The sequence below is a fragment of the Lissotriton helveticus genome, chromosome 10 (genome assembly GCF_964261635.1).
Source record: "Lissotriton helveticus chromosome 10, aLisHel1.1, whole genome shotgun sequence".
In the NCBI taxonomy this organism is placed as follows: Eukaryota; Metazoa; Chordata; class Amphibia; order Caudata; family Salamandridae; genus Lissotriton; species Lissotriton helveticus.
The window spans coordinates 128,951,823-128,974,804 of NC_136071.1; the positions used below are offsets into that span (position 1 = coordinate 128,951,823).

General features: G+C 42.7%; 1 protein-coding gene across 1 annotated transcript in view; it reads left to right on the top strand.

Moving 5' to 3' along the window:
* Positions 1–22,982, top strand: part of LOC144785087 (cytochrome P450 2K1-like) — a 104,764-nt gene that overhangs the window by 59,547 nt on the left and 22,235 nt on the right. The window contains exon 6 of the mRNA XM_078664191.1: positions 7,536–7,677. Coding sequence (XP_078520317.1) covers positions 7,536–7,677 — 142 coding nt within the window. The remainder of the gene's footprint in view (positions 1–7,535; positions 7,678–22,982) is intronic.

Consider the following 22,982-nt stretch of genomic DNA (forward strand, 5'->3'; position numbering starts at 1 on the left):
GTATGACGTTAATACTAGACCTCAGTCTCTCACTCTTTCTACGGAGTTGCCTGCAAAACATTCAAATCAAAGTGTGGACTTAGGTTGTTTGCCAAGAAAATGCTATTTGCATTACCAACTTGGTAAAGCGCATTCGCTTACCTGCGGGCTCAAAAGTTGAATCAGTCCCGCTTGGCGTTTCTGATGGATTACGGTAGTTCTGCATAAAAAGAGCGAGTATTAAACACGCTGTCTAGGCGGACGATAGATATTGAGAAACGAAGTTTCAATCTCTTACCGGTTACAGGCTCTAACATTCGAGATGAGAAGCTCACGCATCCGCGTTTCATTCGAGCTGTGTTTTCAACAAAGTCCCTTATCACTGTTCTCTTGTGGGCTAGACATAGAAGCAGGACTTAAGAAAAGTATGTCGGCCATTTCTAAGTGGTGTTTTTATCTACATAGGGGAGAATCCCTTTAGAAAACGCTATGCCTATCTACAATGAAACAATTTAAGTGTTCAGTATTTAAGAAGGGAGTGTCGAAAAAAAGGGTTTAAGAAGAGGAGTGAGGTAAAAAATAAATAAAAAAGAGTGAATATGAAAATTCCAATTCACGATGGACACAAAACATTATCTGCCTATTTACAAACTAAACATTGTTGTCTAGAAGGTTTTCCTATGAATACCGCTGTGATAGCGAACTAGAGGTAAACCTAACATGTTGTTATGTGTGTGTAACACGGTGTGAGAGTGTCCTGTGGGGTACCATATTACAAGAGCTTATTGCATATGTTATTTAATCATGTTACAGAAAACATGCCATGTCTATTTTATCGTTTAGCCCTGTAGGGGTCAATGATTGGAAGATCACACTTGGCAAAATGGCCTAGTGTACTACAAGAGATACATAGACGATGTCTTCTTAATATGGAAACGGCCAATCGCTGATTTAATTCAAAACATCAAGAGTTTGAATCTTGCTAACTCAAGAATTCAATTCACACATAACATCAACAAAGAAGCTTTACCATTTTTGGATGTTTGGGTTGAACTTAAAGGGAACTCTATCAATACAACTCTTTATAAAAAGCCTACTGACAGGAATACTGCACTTCTGTATGGAAGCTTTCACCCTTCGAATCTCATTAACAACTTACCGGTTTCACAATTTATGAGGATCAAAAGAATATCTTCCGATAAGGCTAGTTGTGACAAGCACATTGAAGCACAAAAACAGCGTTACCTGGACAGAGGATACCCACGAAAACTACTGGAAGCACACGTGGATAAAATCAAAACAATACCAAGGGCAGATCTCTTGAAAAAAAGAACAAAGACTGAAAACAAAAGGATGGTATTTGTGTCGAAATATTCCACTGCCTCTAGAGACATAAAACGCATCATTCTGAAGAGGTGGGAGATTGTACAAGTAGAGAAAGACTTTGGCACTCTATTCAGTGATAAACCTATGTTCGCATATAAGAGAGCTCAAAACTTAAAAGAACTACTGAATAAACCCAGACGGAATACTGACACTAACCAACAACCTGAGGAATACAAAGGCACTACACGCTGCTATAATTGCAAAAATTGCAACAACGTAATACCAGGAAACATTCTACTACACCCACGGACAGGTGAAAAAATTCAGTTGAGACATAACACTACCTGTAATTCGGAATATGTGGTTTATTCAATCAAATGCCCGTGCGGCCTTATATATGTTGGTAAGACCGAACGTAAGTTGAAACTGCGACTGTCTGAGCACAAGAGCCGCATTCGAAATAAAAACCTAACATCGCCACTTGCAAAACATTGGTGGGAAGCTGGTCACACCATTGCACAACTGAGATTTCAGGTCATTGAACTACTTCCACAACGACTGGGTTTGGATAACTCCAAAATCCTGCTTCAAAGAGAGGCTTTCTGGATTCGAAAACTACAATCGTTGACCCCTACAGGGCTAAACGATAAAATGGACATGGCATGTTTTCTGTAACATGATTAAATAACATATGCAATAAGCTCTTGTAATATGGTACCCCACAGGACACTCTCACACCGTGTTACACACACATAACAACATGTTAGGTTTACCTCTAGTTCGCTATCACAGCGGTATTCATAGGAAAACCTTCTAGACAACAATGTTTAGTTTGTAAATAGGCAGATAATGTTTTGTGTCCATCGTGAATTGGAATTTTCATATTCACTCTTTTTTATTTATTTTTTACCTCACTCCTCTTCTTAAACCCTTTTTTTCGACACTCCCTTCTTAAATACTGAACACTTAAATTGTTTCATTGTAGATAGGCATAGCGTTTTCTAAAGGGATTCTCCCCTATGTAGATAAAAACACCACTTAGAAATGACCGACATACTTTTCTTAAGTCCTGCTTCTATGTCTAGCCCACAAGAGAACAGTGATAAGGGACTTTGTTGAAAACACAGCTCGAATGAAACGCGGATGCGTGAGCTTCTCATCTCGAATGTTAGAGCCTGTAACCGGTAAGAGATTGAAACTTCGTTTCTCAATATCTATCGTCCGCCTAGACAGCGTGTTTAATACTCGCTCTTTTTATGCAGAACTACCGTAATCCATCAGAAACGCCAAGCGGGACTGATCCAACTTTTGAGCCCGCAGGTAAGCGAATGCGCTTTACCAAGTTGGTAATGCAAATAGCATTTTCTTGGCAAACAACCTAAGTCCACACTTTGATTTGAATGTTTTGCAGGCAACTCCGTAGAAAGAGTGAGAGACTGAGGTCTAGTATTAACGTCATACTCTACAGGTAAACAGCAGTTCCCCCCCTTTTTTTACATAGTTACGAACACTGCTTTTTTGCAAACATTAAAACGTGAGTTACTAAAGTCCGTTTATTTACGAATTTTTTAGATTGGACGGATTAAGGCTACAAATACAGGTGAGCCTTTCATATCAATTTAGGTTATCGTGATTCATTTGTAATCAGTTGACAATTCACAGTGAGTAATAAAAATCATTCTTTACAGACGTAGAAAGCAGAAGATAATACCAGACAGATGCCCTACATAATGTAGTGGCAGCTAACAAATTGCAATAACTAGGTAAGCTACATGCAAAACTAGAGTTTTAGTATACATACACTTATCCTCCTTGACATCAAGAGTAATAAGGTTTTCTTTCTTTTCTTTTCTCTTCTCTCTCTAACAGACCCCTGACGAAGGGGCTTGGCCCCGAAATGCATTGGGTGTTATTGTATTGTTTTGAATTATTTTGCGAAAAGTTCATATGATTTGTCTCTTTTTTTATGAAAATATAAACCTTGATGATTGTTTATGATTAATTGTTCAATAAGCATATGATGATTGAAATGATATGACTTTTTTTGATGATACATACCTGATAAAGTGCATTATATTTTGACAAAAGGAGTACTTAATTACGTTGTGCGTGTTGGAGTCCTGGTGGTCTTCAGGCACCAGGCCACATACAGTTTATAGTCACAGTGTGCAGGCACTAATCCAAACACAGCACACACATCGGTCAATTTAATTTAAGCTTGATCATTTAGAGTGCAGCACCCGCTCATACATATAAGCTTATTTTTTTTACCACAAAAGCTACGTTAGTAGGATATTTTGCCTAGATGTTTTTAAAATGTCATGAAGCTGATGAAGTGAGGGAATTTAAAAGAATGTTTGTGATGTCAGTGAAGGCAACATTTTCAAATTCTTCCCCTGTAGATATTAAATATTACACATCACATAACTTTTATAGCAATTAAAATCTGTTTCTATTCTTCGGTTTTTGGCACAAGTTACTTACATCTTCAAAATAGAAGCGTTGTAACTAACACTAGGCATACAAAATTAGTTTTAGGGTCACTATATATTTTAGGAAAGATGCATGTTTTAGGCAGCAGACCTGTTGTCTTTCACTGAAGCACAGGTGGAGCAGAATGACATATGGAATACCTCTCTGCCTGATCACGACTGACTCAGTGTTCCTACTCCCAGCTTGTCCAGGTGTGGGACCAGTGGACCTCATTTTACCGCCTTGCACTTCTGGCCAATAATATCACATGAGTGTTAGAGTGGTTTGCACACTGTCCAAGTAGAGACCCTTCCTACTAGTCAGGATAAGGGATTTACACTTCTAGATAACCCCTGCTCACCTGGTTACCCTTGGTAGCTTGGCACGAGCAGACAGGCTTATCTCAGAGGCAACATGTAAAGTAGTTGTACATAACACACACAGTAACACAGTGAAAACACTGCAAATGGACACCATCCCAGTTTAGAAAAATAAAGTATCTTTATCTAAGCCAAACAAGACCAAAATGACAAAAATTAACTCAAAGGTGTCAAAACCCACAAGGCAAAACAGCTTCAAAGGAGGGAAGCGTAAAAAAACACAGTGATGCATCAGTTCCTGAATCCTTGGGGAGGCGATGCAACAGTTATGCCCCAAGTAGGAGAAGTGATGCACCGAATCAGGACTGTAGGGAGAATTGGTGCGTCAATTTCCCAGGCGTTTCTGGTATGCGGGTATTGCATCGGAAAAACATGCAATACTGGTGCGTGCTTGAGAAAATCCTGGCACTACAAGCTCTGCATGAAATTCCGTAGCCGTTGACTGGTAATGTATTGATTTGTTTAGCCACCCAGCGGGGCCTGCATTGGAGTCGGTGTGCGGTGGTTTCTTTGGCCGCAGGCAGGCATTGTGCCACTTTCTTTGGTCGCAAGGGGCTGTGCATCAGGAATTTCTCTCGCATGGCGGTGCTGCGTTGGAAAATTCAGCCGCAAGAATCAAATCGCTCAAGCATCGATTTTGTAGATTTCTTCAGTTCTTCACAACTTATTATAGCAGGAACAACCCCTAGGGGCCCAGAACTGGAATAGGCAGTTCTGTTCCAGCAACAGAGGCAATGTGTCAATTCTGCTCTTGCAGCAGAGGATGCTACGGTTTCACTGGAGAAAGCACCTGGGTCCACTTCCAATGAACCAGGTACAGGAGCAGGATGGAAGACTTTGATAACCCTGAGTCTTCTAAGAACAGGAGGCTAGTCAGCTAGCCCTTGGGGTCACTCTAGGTCAAGAGATGCAGGTCCAGTCAGAGAGAGCAGAAGGCAGCCGGGCAGCACAGCAAGGCAGCAGTCTTCCAGAGCATCAGTCCAGAAGAGTGGCAGCCCTAAGCACAGCAGTGCTTCTTCTTGGCAAGTTGCTTTCAGGTCCAAAAGTGTATTGAGTTGGTAGGGTCAGAGGTCCAGTACTGCCCAGTTGTGCTTTTGAAGTATGGGTGACTTCAAAGAAGTGTCTTTGAAGTGCACAGAGGTCCTTTCTTCCTGCCCTTGTTCCAGGCTCACAACAGAGGGGCATGCAGTCCTTTGTGTGTGGACAGGCTGAGCCTATTTAGGTGTACGTGTGAGGCTGTGGCCAGCTCCTCCATCCCTTCCTCTCAGGAAGATGCATTAAGTCACACCCAGGTTTCCTTTGTGTGTGGCTGTCTAGGGGGAATACACAAAGTGAACTGTCACCTAGCCCAGTCAGAGACAGACAGCAGACAACAAATGGCTAAGAGCAGGAAATTCCCCACCTTTCAAAAAGTGGCATTTCCAGGATAGTAATGACAAATACACTTTCCCATTAAAGAGGATTTATCATTAACATTCCATATGCACTACACATGGTAACTATACCTTCTCTCAATTTAGAATTACAGCCCATTAAATATAATAAGGAATCTCCAATGTTAACCCTTCTTGACAGGTAGGCCTCTCAGTAGTGAAAACACATTTTGAAGTTTTTCACTACCAGGACATGTAGAATTTAAAAGCACATGTCCTACCTTTTGATTACACAGCACCTTGCCCTATGGGCTACTTAGAGCCTACCTTAAGGGTGACTTATATGTAATAAAACGGGAATGTAAAACTTAGCAAGGGGTTTTACAAGCCAAGTCAACATGGCAGTTTAAACTTCATACACAGGCTCTGCAGTGACATACTTGAGACATGTTTAAGGGCTACATGAATGGGCGGTCAATCAGTGCTGCAGGCCCACTAGTAGCATTTAATTTACAGGCCCTGGACACATGCAGTGCACTGTACTAGGAACTTAATGGTAAATTAAATATGCCAAATGTGAATAAGTCAATCAAACCATGTTTATGGGGAGAAGCACATGCACTTTAGCACTGGTTGGCAGTGGTAAAGTGCTCAGAGTCCTACGGCCAGCAAAAGGTAGTCAGAAAAATAGGAAGAGGAAGGCAAAAGGTTTGGGGTGACCCTTCAGAGAGGGTTATTTTCCAACATATAGATATATATATATATGATCTGTTTCAACGGGGACACAGCAGACCCCTTCGTCAGTTGTGCGTATGTCAGCCAGAAGAGAGAAACCTGTCACACATCAGGAAACATGATCAAAAGTACAAATCACAAACGTACTCCCAGGAGGTAAATTATGGCAATTTATTAGCGCAGAACACAAACTTCCCGCGTGTTTTGGCTTACGCTGTGCTCACGGGTAGGGTAGCATGGTCATCACAACCAATAAATGTGAAAGCTGATCATTCAAATAGTAAAATGACAACAAAGATCAATACATACATATATAAACATAGGCACCATCTTGGACTGGGAAGCAAGTCAATAGGCTCAATATATTGGAAATAATTATACAGTGACAAAGGATAATACAATATAATAACTCATAAAACGTCACTGAAAGTAAATATCATAGCACAAGCCTTTTCGGAAGAAAACCTAAAGTTAGGTTTAGGTTAGAAAAGAGTATCACACCAAACATAAATTATTAAACTAAATAGTAAAAAGACCAAATATCAACGGCACATATATCTTATATACTATAAGGTGACTAGAGCGGAATTCAGACATACAAAAATCGAAATTTCGAGAAGTAACATAACAAAATAAATACATTTATCCAATCCCAACTGAAACATATACAATGCTGAAGTTGGCAAATACTTACCATGACAACCATTTCAAATACTATCCCAGTAGTGAACAAAGGAAGTGTAGACAGGAATCCACCTGGAACCTGTCCAAGTGAAGAATTAAGATCATCAATCTGTAAAAAACAATTCAAAAGGTTAAGCACAATTTTTTTAACAGCAGCACATAGTAAAGAAAATAATTTAAAAAAAACCAAAGGCAAACTTTACAAAACCATACATCAAGCAATACATCATCTATAACAAGAAAACTGCCACTAGTACAGAATAGTTAATTCCCCAAATGAATGTCAATTCTTCATCCTGAATTAAACCATGTGGTGCCTTCCGTTCCAAAATAATGTTATATCTGGACTTAAGACATTTTGCCCTAGTAGTTAGGTCTGATTTTCATTTTCAAACACGTTTTGAAAACAAAACATAATAGAAGTTCCTACAATTGAATGAATACATTCTCTGTTTGGATTTGCATATTTATCGAATTTGATCAATGTTTTGCTTTCCTTTGACTTGGTTGGTGCATCTGTTTATATGATACAGAAATCCATTGGGTGATTGCTTTCTTGACTGTTTAAGCATTGCACCTTTTTCAGGAGTCGAAAAACTCCAGCACTCATTTTCATGATAAAAATCTAGAGCATTGCACACTGGACCTATTTGGAGGAGGCACAGAAACAACTTCTACAACTCTTCGATGGGCTCTTCTCCTAATGATGAAATATCCAGAGATACAAAGTAAGAACTGAATGTAAAAATTCTGCCTCATGCTTTAGATCATCACATGATCCTCAACACATCAGTCTGGTTGCTCTCTTGTTCTTAGGTCTCTCCTGAGACAGCACATCTGCTATTTCTTGCTAGACATTTTGTCTACTTGCAGGTGGCTAAGAGACCGACCATTTATTTACCATTGGTCGAGACCATCATCACCATTGTTTTATTGCTTATCGTTGGTGAGTGCGTGTCTGCTTCACTTTCTCTGTGTCTTTTTCCTGGATGTATGACTTTACAACGCATACTTTTACAACGCCTACCTTAACAACGCGGTTTTTACCACGCATACCATTACAACGCATAGCGCTTTGAGGTGCTGGATAGTGAATAGTTTAATTTACTATTCCAACTTGAGTCCCCGTGGATAGTAGGGAAGGTTATTGGATAGTAAATTAACCTATTCCCTATCCTACAGCGCCCACCCAGAGCAATGCGTTGTAATAGTTTGCGTGGTAAAAGTTGCGTTGTAATGGTAGGTCGTTGTAAAAGTTTCGTTGTAAAGGTTACATACCGTTTTTCCTTCCACTGGAGCATGGCACAAGTACTGCTTCTTTACCCCTGTCCTTCTACTGCTTGGCCTTTTGGGGATACTTTATTCTGTTAGTTGCAGCACTCCATAAGAGTGTTTGTGTTAGCAGACCGCCTCCTTTCACCGTCCAGTTCCGCATTATTGCATGCACCTGTTTAATTGTGCTTTATTGCTATCATATACTGTTCAAAAACAGGATAATACTGTTGCAAAAAAAGGCGGCCTGCTTGGAAAATAGATACATGGCATGTGTCACAAAAAGAAGCTGTAAAAGTGTTTCATCAGGGACAGGTTTCTAGGAAATGGAGTGCAGATAACTTTTATAGCTATGAAATGACCAATACTGACTTGAGTGGATTACCTGTATTTAAATGCAGTCTAATCTAGTTGAGGTAGCAGTGAGAACTCACATAGGTCCCCGACCTCAGTTCAAATGCAGTCATTGAAATGAAGCGAACAGGAGAATGATTCACAAAATGTAAAACACAGGCCTTTTTAATAAATAGTGCATGGACATGTACCTTAATGTAGGTCATGCATGGTGCTGTTCTGTTCTTAGATTTGGCTGCAGCACTGCTGTCGGCTTAATGAAATGTTACCTTGCTCGTTGCATAGCTCCATGCGTGATGAGCTACTCCAGTCCAAGCTTTTTTCTTTGTATTCTGGGACTTGTATTCCTAGTCTCCTAATGGACTAAACAAGACTACAAGTCCCAGATTTGAAGGCAAATAACCTGGACTGGAGCATCTGGTCAGGCATGGGCCTGGAAAACTTGATGGGGAGGACGTTGGAAAGGCACACTCTGAAAGCAGGAGAGGATTTTAGACATGAACATAGACATGAGAAACCATGCCTTCCTGTCTTTACTGATTGCCATGCCATGCCTTACTTGAATGTGTTTTTTTTATTGTGTGTATGGGTTGTCAGTGCTTACTTTGAGCCTGCGGTTTCCGTTGCTCAGCACCTGCACTTAGGCCTATTAGGACGGCGGATGGACCTGTGTCCGTCCGCCACCCCCGAGGTGGAGGGACTGTCCGCAGGGGCAGCGGCGGTCCCTCCGTTGGAATTAGGATGTGACCGCCACCCTGGCAGTCACATCCCGTATATTTGACATTGCGGCGTGTGCTGCTTTAAGCAGCAACCGCCGCAAAGTCAAATATGCATGCTGTGCATTTGCATGCACAAAGCGGCAGGCACCGCGCAGTGCCTGCCGCATTGTGCATGCAAATGCAGGGGGGTACCATAGGTACCCCCCATGTGCACCCCCCATCCCCCAACACCCTGGGGGCTCGCAACGGGCCCCCAAAAGCAAAAGACCACATGCTTTTCCACGGCAGAAAAGCCGCCGTGGAAAAGCATGTCTCCGCCTGCATCGTAATATGGCTGGCGGGGTCTTTCAGACACCGCCACCATATTTGCGTATACCAACCGCGGATCAGGGGCGGACGGACTTGCCATCCGCCGCTGATCCCAACGCCATCGTAATGTGGCAGTTGGTGTTTTCCCTCACCAAGGCGGTGAATCCGCATCGGAAGCCACCGCCGGCCCGGAGGATGCGGATTCACCGCAATCCTAATCGGCCCCGTAATCATGGGAAACATCCTTTGCAACAAAACTTTTACAACGCAGTGCTGTTACAACGCAGGTTTTACAACGAAAACCATTACAACGCATTGCGCTGGGGGGGGCGCTCTAGGATAGGGAATAGATTTAATTTACTATCCAACACCTTCCCTAGTGTCCACGGGGACTGGAGTTGGAATAGTAAATTAAATTATTCACTATCCAGCACCCCAAAGCGCTATGCGTTGTAAAGCTTTGCGTTGTAAGAAATGCGTTGTAACGGCATGCGTGGTAAAAGCATGCGTTGTAACGTCATACATCCCATAATCATCAACACCGGTGCTTGAGCACACATTCATTTTTTGGTAGGCAGAGGGAGATAAAGTGATTCGTCCAGAATCACAGGATGTGGAGCCAGAGCCGGACTGACTACCGGGCAGTTTGGAATGCTGCCGAGCTGGGGGCTGATTTCAATACGGTGTGGGCTGATTTCTTTCATGGAGACGTGTGTGTGCTTTGAAATAATTAAAGCAAAACGAATTTCATTTAGCACACGCAGGTCTCCATGAACGTAATCACCCCCAGCTCAGCAGCCTTCCAAACTGCCAGTCCGGCCCTGTGTGGAGCCGACAATGAGACTTGAACGTGGTTCCCCAGCTCAGAAGTCGGCAGCTTTAGTCATTATGCCACATCCTCTCCCCACTTGTATGGTTTAATGGTTAGTAGTTGGGTATGCGTTAGGCAGCGCAAACAGGAGAAATGGACTGGTGGAAGCTGCCTCTTGACGAGAGCCCTGGTACTTATTTTATTTACAAACTAACCACATGTTTGTTTGCATGTCTCCATCTTTATGCATGTATCTGTATGTGTGAGTGTTTGTGTGGATGTTTGTATATAAGTGTCTGCACGTGGCTGTCTGAATGTTATCTGTGTGTGTGTTTTTTCTGTGTGATTGGCTTTGTACGTCTCTGTAAATGTGTGTGTGCTTGTTTGTATCAGTGTATATCTAAGCATCTGTGTGTAGACATATATGTGTGTGTTGGTATGTATGATTTGCATCAGTGCCTTTAAGGTTGTGTGTCTTTTTCTGTCAGTTTCTGTATTTTATTGTTGTTTAACACTCTCAAAGCTGTAATGCTTGTCTTGTGTTTTGCATTTACTCGCTTACTCAGAGACACATACAGGCTCCCCAAACACATGCACACAAATACAGGTGGACAAAAAAACTTGGGGCATATTTACAAGCCCCTTAAGTCCCTGGTGCTTCACTTTTTGTGACGCATCACAGCGCAGTGTGTTGCCCCATATTTACACGGTCATGTAAAGCCACAGTGGCTTTTTGAGGCCCTGTAATACGAACCCTTATCACGCATCACTTTGTGTGAAAGGGGCGTGCCATGGATGGATGTTGCTGTGGGTGTTTCCATGCAACACCCATGGATTCTGCCGCATTTCCAGATATACAACAAATCATAAACCTGGACATATGTCAGAATTCTACGCCTCCCCAGTAGAAGTATAGGATGGCGCAACAAGGAATTTTTTTTAAATTTCCCCTCATTTTTTCCTTTTTCTATGCGTGCTGCATTCTGCAGTACACATAGAAAGAAGAAAACACCACTTGTGATTGTTTATGTGCAGGAAGGTGTCCCTTCCTGCACAAATGCAATCATCCCCGTAAACGCAGGCACCCTTGCACCATGGTGAGACAGCACATTCACTGTCATTTGCAAGACACTAAGTTTACTAACTGGGGACTTAGACTGTACCCATTTCTTACCCTTGTTTGTCTTTATTGTCACTCTCATTTCCTTGCTTTTCTCTTTGGCCAGCATGTGCTGGTTTCACTTCCTCTTCATGTATTTGTCCCTCCCCTGGCGCATAGCCCAAGTACTGCTTCTTTGCCCTGTGTCCTTCCACTGCTCATGCTTTTGGAGCTACTTTTATTCTTTTAGTTTCAGTATATCTCCACCCTCCAGCTCAAAGTTGCTACTAGCCCCTTCCTTCATTGTTGTTTGCAGCTGCTCACCTCATGCAGAGCTGGCTTTAGGACTAGTAGGGCATAGTGCGACAATCTTTTTTGTCGCCCCCCCCCTTACCCCACCCCAATCCCTCACTACCACCCAGGAAAAAGTGCCCCTCATCTCTCCATAGCTTCTTTCATACATACATTTGTTTTAAAGCACAGGTAAAGGCTGGCTTTACTAATCCACGGAGCTGATGGGTTTTCAGGGTTTATGGATGAGTGGAGTTTAGGAGCAGTGAAGGGCCTTTACGGTTCAGGAATGGGTGAAGTTTAGGGGCGGTGAGAGGTTTTAGAGATCCGGAATAGTTGAAGTTTGTGGTCAGTAAGAGCTGTAAAAGTTCAGGAATGGGTGATGTTTAGATGCGATGATGGGCTATTAGGGGACAGGGATGGGTGGACTTCGGACATTGAAAGAGTTTTTTAGGATTAAGGGATGGATGGACTATTGTGGTGGTGAAGGTTTTTTTAGAGATGATGAGGAATTGGAGTTTGTGGGTGGTGGTGAGATGTTTTTAGGATTCAAAGATGATTGGAGTTTAGGGCTCCTTTGTAGCATACATGAGGGTTGAATTTGTAACCTAGGTGCAGTCTTGCAAGACAATCTCATAAAGCAAGACAACCTCTACACTGAAAAACCTCCTCAAATCTATTGTCGACCATCACCAAGCATTGCACATTAGCACTGAAATGTCTATCTTAATTAAACATAAGCAGTCCCACTGGAGTGGCCATAATCTGATTTTATCTGTGCTACTCTCAAACACCTGAGTAACTCTCCATATTAGACACACAGGGACTTCCACCTAAACTTCCAGGGAACAACCTATGCAAATCAACTTGGCGCTGAGCTATTTCAATTTAATCTGTGCAACTTGCCTGAGCTAAATAAATAACTGCTGCTGATCATTTATAATTAATGCAATGAAGTCTGCAACTTGAAAAAAAATGCAATGACTGAATTGCTTATAATTATTACAGTGTCCTCGTGCTAGGGATTACAGATATATAGAAGATCATTCTAAAAATATAATGCTAATGCACTGCCTATGCATTCAGAGATACTTTAGCAGTTTTAATAATGTATTTACTCCAGAAATAAGTGTAGGAAGCTGGCTCTGTATATACTATGTCAAACTAAGGCACAGTGTGCACAGAGTCCGGTGGAACCCCAAAGGTAGGCAGAGGCAAAAGGAGATAATATCTTACTCTCTATTTGTGGTAGTGTGGGCGAGCAGTAAGGCTTTATCAGAGGGTAATGTTAAGCATTTATTGTACACACTGAAGCAAGAAATGATGTCACACACTCAAAGACTGAACTCAGACCAATTTAGTTTGCATAAAAATATTATTTAGTTATTTTATTTCTAGTGAAATAATACTTTGAATGCAGGTTAAAATGCAGTCGGTTGATTTACAGGCAAGTCAACAGTTTGAAAATACTTTTCAGGTACTTTACAGATTACTGTGCACGTTACTCCTTGGATTACTTTTTAAGTTACTTTTGCTAGCCAGTGTGATGTGCCTAGATATCACACTGGGACATCTCCTACACAAAAGGTAAGTAATAACATTTTTGTTTATTTGCAATTTTTCAAGTTTTCATACAAACCAACTCCACTCTTAGAAGAATTTTTTAAAGAAAAGCCTTCAATGCAATCCTATAGGAGGAAATGAAGTTATTGGTTTACAGGTAAGTACTTTGTTGTGGGAGTTGGTATTCTGGGGTGAGCACCAGGGTTCCCCTAGGGTCAAGGATGCACTTTCAAAACACCCACAGCAGTACGAGGGTGGCTGGGTGCAGAGTGCTGAGGCCCAATGTTATCCAATGGGGGATAGAGGGCCTCCGGTTGGTGCTCACGAGCAGGCCACAAGGTTCTGGGAGCAAAGCTCCTGATGTTAGGCTCAGGGCAAAGGGGGATCCAATTTAGCACACAAAGCGCACCCTCAGGGGCACAGTCACGGCTGCGTGCAGGGTGTTGGTTAGGCATTGGGTGCCCTGTTGATTTCAATGAGGATTCTCCTGTTGCAACAAACACTGCAGGGGCGGGGACAAAGATCTTCTGGAGGTGACCAGCAGTTGGAGAGGTAAGTTGGGATGCCTGGGGATGCTGGGACACTGTCGTTTGGACACCCAAGGCTGTGGGACGTCGGGTGCAGGAGTGTCTTTAGGCGTCGGGGTTTTCTTACTGGCTCCGGTCGCGGTCAGGGGGATTCTTCAGAAAGGGGCTGCAGTTGTGGCTTGGAGATTCAAGGCAGGTCGGATATCACCAGATCTCAGGTCAGGATCACAGGGGAGACCTCATCGTGGTGTTGGGCCACTTAAACGTGGACCTTGGGTGTCGTGTGTAGAGTGGTGCAGACTTGCGGATTTTGCCGAAGCCAGAGTCTGTGGGTGAGCAAATCCAGTGCTCACGGGAGACAAGTTCTTGGTTTGGGAAGGAGGACAGGTCCTCTGGGTTCTTGGGGGCTGCTGGGTGCAGGACACGCTGGGAATTAGCGGGAGCAGGTTCGAGGTTGGGACAGGCCAGTAGGGCTAGCGCCAAGTCTGTGGGCGTCCTCCTCTTCTTAGTTCTGCACAGCTTCTTTGGTCCTTCTTCTTCTCTTTTCTTGTTGGTTCTTTTCTGAGGAGGCAAGGGTCAGGGTTGCCCCTAAATACTAAATTTGGGGGCATTACAGGTAGGTACTGGCCGGGACCAACGGGTCCTTTCCTTGGGGTGGGTACACCCCCTATTATACAACCCTCCAGTGGGTTTAATGTGCTGAGAAGTTTGATACCAAACTTCCCAGATTTCAGTAAAGCCATTATGGTGCTTTGGAGTTTGTAATGACAAACTCCCAGCACCATATACTCTTAATGGCATTACTGCACTTACAATGTCTAAGAATTGGCTTAGACACTGTAGGAGTACAGGGCTCATGCACCTGTATCCTCACCACTGGTATAGTGCACCCAGCTAGAGGGAAGGCTTACCTATGCCAGGGAGTGGCTTGTAGGCATGGCGTACAGGGATGTGTGCCATTTTAAATCTTCCCCTTGTTCTGCAACAAAACATGCAGCCTGTAAGGGCAGTGTATGCGTGTAAAGGTACAGGGCCCCTAAGGGTGGCACAAAAAGTGCTGCCGCCCTTAGAGGCCTTCGCTGGCCACAGTGCCCTTGTTACCTATGGTACCATATACAAGGGACTTACATGTGACCAAAGAGTGCCAATTCAATGCAGTTCAGGGAAAGAACGTAGGCCCTGGGTACCCGGTTAACAGGAACCCAGGGCACACTCAGTCAAAGCACATAAACAGTTTGGCAACAATTGGTGACATCCCTTATCTTAAGTGTATAAAGCACTTAACCTCTGTGCACTGATGCTGGTGCGGTTCTCACTAAGAGAACAACGCTTGCGCTTATTAAAAAATTATTCACTTTTATAAAACATTTCAAAAAAACATCTTAGATATAATATCTTCGCAGGTTTCAAACAATGTTTTATGTATGAATGCGAACTAAACCATAAATCCAAACATTATTGTTTTCATTCACAATAAATTCAATGCATTTTTAATATGTTTAACAGTGATCAAAACATTAAATCGTGGACGACTTTTCTTTTGCCCAATGCATTTCAAGCTCTACGAGCTCTTCATCAGGGGCCTGTGAACTGAAAAGTGGGGTTCAATTAATCATTTTTAAATGTATAACATCACATCTATCACAGGATACAAGGCTTCAAAAGCTCTAATGGAGATTGTAAAAAGCAAACAACATGAAAGCGACCCAGTCACCTCATCACTGTGTGTAAAAAATAATAAATAAACTCACTCGTCCCGAATTCCAGAAATAACTTCAAACCTGAAAAAATGAATGAAAAAACAAGCTAGACCCTAGTTCAAACAGTTTCGTTACTTAAACTCCTCTGGAAGACACCTTCTCAGCCTTCTTACCTTAAAGGAAGCTTGCTGTGCGATAAACCACTCCTCAAAGGACTGCCGACTTACTCACTCGCCTGTAAATGACAAGACCAGAATCTAACTGATTCTTAGACCACATCTCAATATCGTACTACCGCCTCATGTTTCACGAGCACCCGAGCGCTCACCTGTCTCTTGCCACAGCCTCTGATCAATAAACTCCGACTCGCGTACACCTCAAACTTCTCCGTTCGACAAACTTCTTGGTGCAGTATCAACAGCTCCTCCACTCCTTACAAACTTCGTTCCTCAAAACTAAAAACGGACTAACGAGGCCGTAACCACGGGCGCCATACTGGGAACTGAACTCTATGATCTGTAACTGAAACTGAAAACAGACTATGCTCTCAAGACCGCGAGGGCCATGTTGGAGTGTGCACTCGATCTAAAGCCTCTATGTTCTAAAATCAAAAACGAAAATCAAAAACGAAAGTGTGAAATAAAAATTTGAATAAACATAAAAAAGATGATATTTTTGTTTTGTGGTCTGGAACGAGGGAGAACCTAGAATTAGAAATTGGAAAATTAAATCGCTGCACAGAACACATTGAATTTACTCATATCATTAGTGACAAAGAACTCTCATTTTTAGATGTCACGATCAACATTAAAAATGTGGAAATGAAAACAACAGTCTTCAGAAAACAAACAGATGTGAATAATTCTTTATCTTTCCAGAGCTTTCATCCACAAAATCTAAAAAATAATCTACCGGTGTCCCAGTACATGCGAATAAAAAGAATCTGTTCTAAGGAAGAGGATTTGAAACACAACTTAACTGTACAACATGAAAGATATAAGGAAAGAGGATACCCATATGATATTCTAATGAAAGCAAGAAATAGGGTTGAAGCATACAGCAGAGACAATCTCTTGACGCAGAAACCCAAGAAAACACTGGAAAGACATGTCTTTGTCTCAAAATGTTCTACCTCATCACATAAGCTGGAAAATATCATCAATAAACATTGGGAACTTTTGCAAAATGAAACAGACTTCAAGGGGATCTTCACGAATAAGCCCATTTTTGCGTACACAAGATCAAAAAATCTCAAAGAATTATTGAAGACTCCCACTAGACAAACAGATGTGGCCTACAGAGGTATGAAAAAATGCCAAAACTGTGTTCATTGTTCTAATGTACTAGAAGGCAAAATATTACATCATCCACGAACAGGAAAGGAAATGTCTTTATACTATGATGGAGACTGCAACTCAAAAAACGTAATCTATTACATAATGTGTCCTTGTGGAAAAATCTACACAGGAAAAACGGAGAGAAAGCTGAAAACTAGAATCTCAGAACACAAGAGCACAATACGTAACAAAAATTTCAAAAGTAATTTAGCAAAACATTGGCATGAGAACAACCACAACATAGCCCAGATCAGGTTCTCCATCCTAGAGATAGTAAAAACTCACGAGGGGGTTGATCTTACCAGATCCCTCCTCCAAAGAGAAATACACTGGATTAGAAGACTTGATACACAGGAACCGAGGGGATTGAATGAAAAAGTGGATTTATCGTGTTTTTCACTCTAGGTTCTGCTGAAAAGTTGATGCTTGTAAAATGTAATTCTGTTTTAAATTCATTCATGAGTTGTAAATTGCCCCTGACTTGGGACTTCATGTTTGAAGTGTTACGTCGCTTTGGAATCCCGGATGCCCTGATAAAATGGGTTTGTCTGCTATACACGAACCCAACGGCACGGGCACACACCGGCCGACACACGTCGGACAGCTATGCAGTACATAGGGGCACCCGGCAGGGCTGCCCGCTGTCCCCGCTGTTATTTGTACTTACTCTAGAACCCCTGGCTATTGCACTCCGGACTAGGGCGGCGGAGGCGGGTATCCTGGTTGGCGGCACCCATAATCTGGTCTCCATCTATGCCGACGACATAATGCTGTTCCTGCGAGATTTGCAGGGGGACCACACTCCCCTGGCAAACACCTTTGCACGGTTTGAAGAGATATCGGGCCTGGCAGTTAATCCCGGGAAATCACTGGGATTCTTTTTCCGCGACGGACAACAGCTCACTCACATACAGTTTGGGGAGCACGCGATCCAGGTGGCCCCGACCACATTTAAGTACCTTGGTATTAATGTCTATCGGAACTCCGACGACCAGATTGAGGGTAATGTACGGAGAGCAATTACTGGCCTCCGCAGTAGTGTGACCTTCTGGACGTCCCTGCCCCTGTCCGTCATGGGCCGGGTGGCAATTTCGAAAATGGTCCTGCTTCCCCGAATCTTGTATTATTTTGTGAACCTGCCGATTCTCCTACCGCAACCCATATTTACCATGCTGAACTCGTTATTGATCACCCTGATTTGGGGTTCGGGGAGGAGACGGATAAGCCTAAAAAAACTACAACTGTCCACCAGACAGGGGGGCCTGGGAGTGCCTGACCTGCGTGGCTACTACTACGCTAGCCAGCTTCAGTGGTTGACAAGGTGGGTGGCAGGTAGAAACCTACATGAAATTGCTTTCACGCCACAGGAACTGGCACGCGGTGATCTCCATTCCCTTTTGCTGCCTGCGGCCAAGACCCCGAGGGATTGCCACCCCTTACTACTCGTGGCTTTGAAGTGCTGGCGGAATGCGCTTAAATACACGGCGGGGACCCCCCCCTACGCAGACAACATCCCTCTCCTGGGCCTACCGACTCCACAGGGACCCCTGACGAGACACAGACTACAACCCTGGATAGATGCTGGGGTGGACAGGGTTGGAGACTTCTTCGGGGACGACACATTGCTGGATCATGCCACCTTTACACAATCCACGGGAGCTCCGCAACGGCTGTATCTTCTTCATGCCACGGTCTCCCACTATGTAAGACGCACTTGGGCTGCACACCGCACTAAACCAGCACAACACGAATTGGTCCATCTCCTATACTATATGGGGTCAGGCGGACACTTAGTGAAATGGTTATATGTGGGCATTAGAGAGCACGCAGCTAGTTCCCTCACCCCACTCAGAGAGGCCTGGAGCACAGATACAGGAGAGGACATCACGGATGGGGACTGGAAGATCATCCTCGGACATCCTCGGAGAGTGTCCAGAAATGCTAAATTCAAATTTATACAGGCCATGGTACTGCACAGGGCTTACCTCACTCCACAAAGATTACACAGGATATTTCCCACCACCCCCCACTGCTGCCCAAGGTGCCAGGGTGATGACGCTGACATAGTCCACATGTTATGGGCGTGCCCGAGATTACACTCATACTGGGTGACTATCCGACACGCATTGCACAATGTGACGGGGGTACAGGTCCCGGAGGGCGTCTTACCCTGCCTGATAGGTAATAGGAAGAGACCCAAGGCCTGTAGGGCACAATTGCAATTTACGGACCTAGCTCTCTTGTTGGCACTCCGGACTCTAACTATGAGGTGGAAGTCTCTTAGACCCCCGGGCATAGAGATGTGGAGGTCAGATGTGTTGAAATGGGGAAGGGCGGAGGCAGCGGAATTGCGCAGGGAGGAGGAGAGGGGCCACCGGAAATACCCTGTAGCACAAGACTGGGACCGCATGCTACTGGAACTAGAGGAGGAGAACCTGGAACTGCCCCGGGATGGGGGTGGTTGAACACACACCGGCTATGGGGAGTGGCGATATGCGAGACTGAATAGCCTAGACAACCCGGTGACCATGCCTATGATTTGAAACGCCTATTTGTGCAGCCACATAACTGATAGATGAGTGTTCTAGTTAAGGTGTGTGGGACTGACCAGAAGACGGGAACAGGGTGGGGGGAGGTGGGAGGGAACGGGCAACGGTTGGGCGATACAGTACTCTATTGACCTGCAACAAGTAATACTTTGATTTGATAATTGGATTTTTACGCAATGTAATGCTGGAATTTATGTATGCAACACTGCGCCGATGTTATGTTTCAGAAAACGGAAAAGACTGACAGTATGTTAAAAATGTCATACATAATGTGATATCTGAACCAGTCATGAATAAAGAGTTTAAAAAAAAAAAAAATGAGTTGTAAATTGCAAAATCTATAGTCAGCCGACAGCATGATAATATTATCTTTATTCATTTATTTTTTATGCTTATTCACATTTTTATTTCACACTTTCGTTTTTGATTTTCGTTTTTGATTTTAGAATATAGAGGCTTTAAATCGAGTGCACACTCCAACATGGCCCTCGCGGTCTTGAGAGCATAGTCTGTTTTCAGTTTCAGTTACAGATCATAGAGTTCAGTTCCCAGTATGGCGCCCGTGGTTACGGCCTCGTTAGTCCGTTTTTAGTTTTGAGGAACGAAGTTTGTAAGGAGTGGAGGAGCTGTTGATACTGCACCAAGAAGTTTGTCGAACGGAGAAGTTTGAGGTGTACGCGAGTCGGAGTTTATTGATCAGAGGCTGTGGCAAGAGACAGGTGAGCGCTCGGGTGCTCGTGAAACATGAGGCGGTAGTACGATATCGAGATGTGGTCTAAGAATCAGTTAGATTCTGGTCTTGTCATTTACAGGCGAGTGAGTAAGTCGGCAGTCCTTTGAGGATTGGTTTATCGCACAGCAAGCTTCCTTCAAGGTAAGAAGACTGAGAAGGTGTCTTCCAGAGGAGTTTAAGTAACAAAACTGTTTGAACTAGGGTCTAGCATGTTTTTTCATTCATTTTTTCAGGTTTGAAGTTATTTCTGGAATTCGGGACGAGTGAGTTTATTTATTATTTTTTACACACAGTGGTGAGGTGACTGGGTCGCTTTCATGTTGTTTGCTTTTTACAATCTCCATTAGAACTTTTGAAGCCTTGTATCTTGTGATAGATGTGATGTTATGCATTTAAAAATGATTAATTGAACCCCACTTTTCAGTTCACAGGCCCCTGATGAAGAGCTCGTAGAGCTTGAAATGCATTGGGCAAAAGAAAAGTCGTCCACGATTTAATTTTTTGATCACTGTTAAACATGTTAAAAATGCATTGAATTTATTGTGAATGAAAACAATAAGGTTTGAATTTATGGTTTAGTTTGCATTCATACATAAAACATTGTTTGAAACCTGCGAAGATATTATATCTAAGATGTTTTTTTGAAATGTTTTATAAAAGTTAATAATTTTTTAATAAGTGCAAGCGTTGTTCTCTTAGTTAGAACCGCACCAGCAACAGTGCACAGAGGTTAAGTGTTTTATACACTTAAGATAAGGGATTTAAGTTAGGCACGGTCAGGACATACGTGCCACCCCTGTAGCACGCTTAAATAAAACAATAATAAGCCACAGTAAATAACTGAGTTTGTAAAACACATTAAAAACCAGGAGTGCTCCTCTCAACCCATTCACACATTTTGAGATATTGTCTACACGGAGAGAGCACCCAATCATGTCATTTGACCAAATATCAAGCATCACAGAAAACAGAGCTAATACGCTAGCATATACAAGTGAACAAGCGGATGATATCTACTCACTAATACAAGATGTCAGATCTTCCAACGTACAAGGCAACACCATCATCCAACAATTAAAACAATTTGAGTATCTGGCTAAACGTGAGGTAAACCAGAAATTACACGCATCAACCTTGGTGCAGTATCACAGGGTGAAAAGGATTCCACGAGGACTAAGGATGTCTATAAAACCAATGCTCTACAGATTTCGCCTCAACAAGGAGTTTATGGAGAAGTGGTACTCCACCGTAAATAAATGCTCCCTGGACTTGATTCCTTTATTAATTGAGGAATTGGCAAAAGCAATCCATGAACTAACTAAAGAGATTGAGGAAATCAAACACAATTTGGAGACACGGATGGATAAAGCCGATTGGGAAAGGTCCTTAAATGAAACAAATGCAAAACTAGACAAATATTCTAAAGAGTTACAAGAAGGCAAACTACGTAAGTTCAAACGGGATACTTTGGACTATAAATTAAACGAAGTGTATACTTGGGCTGAGGTTTATGCCCAAAGAAGAACATACCCCAAGAAAAAGGCACCCACAACTTCAGAAGAAAGTCTTGTTTCTGAAAGTGACCTAAACATTAACAGGCCTGCTGCCCACACACAAATTGTTGAATCCCAAGCACCCACAGATCGTACTTTTTCTGATCCTTCAAGAACAGCAGGAACTAGCCAGCCTTTTTTAGCCCAGGGAGGGGACTCAAGCCAACCGCCAGGGAAACAACAGCAAAAAAACCTGGTCCAAAACAAGGAGAGGAGGTAGAAGGAGCACGCACAAGAAGCATGAGATAAATCTGGTCTTGAACATTTCTAAAACACCACTGAGTAAAGATGAATTGAGAGTATTGAACAAAGGACCGGGATTTGTTCCTACATATGATACCAACAAACTAGAGAGCGAGATTGCTTTTTATAGATTTATGCGAGTTCTTAAACTCAAGCATTTCTTCACAAATGTTGTACCAGTTCAAATTGACAAGGAGGAACCTGAAATGTTGGAATTTAGACCCAAATCAAAGTTTCAAGCACCAGTGTCTCATAAAATTCTTGACGCTTTTGAAAACTCAGTGATTAATGATTTGGAGAGTCTTAATATGAAGAAATCAAAGAGGAAGAACATATCAGTATACGACAGGAGTATTTTGAAAGGACTTCAAGACAATCAAAATATTCTAATTCAAAAAGCTGACAAAGGAGGAGCCATTATTGTGATGGATAGAACCATGTACAAACAAAAAGTGGACGAACATGTATCTGACACTTCAACCTATTTTGAACTTGAGAAAGATCCCATCGAAGATCTACAAAATGTCCTCCAAGAGATACTAACACAGGCACATGACTTAGGATACATTTCAGCCAGCACCAAACTATTTTTAGCTGTTCAACACCCGAGGAGGCCAAGTCTCTATATGCTCCCAAAGGTGCACAAGAACTTAAGAGATCCACCTATGCGTCCTATTGTGACCGGTTGTGGTACCCTTTTTGAACCACTCGGTCAATATATTGTCAAATTCCTTCAGCCATTTGTCCAACAATGGCCTTCGTATATAAAGGACACGAACGATTTTCTTTTGAAATTGAAAGAAATCAAGATCACCAGTGAAACGCTTTTGTGCACAATAGACGTGAAGTCGTTGTACACTTCAATTCCCCATCAATATGGTATGGAAGCCGTGGAATGGGCTTTGTTACAACAACCATCAATAAAGGCAGAGAAAGTATTTATTTTGGAACTATTGCATTTTTGCTTATATCA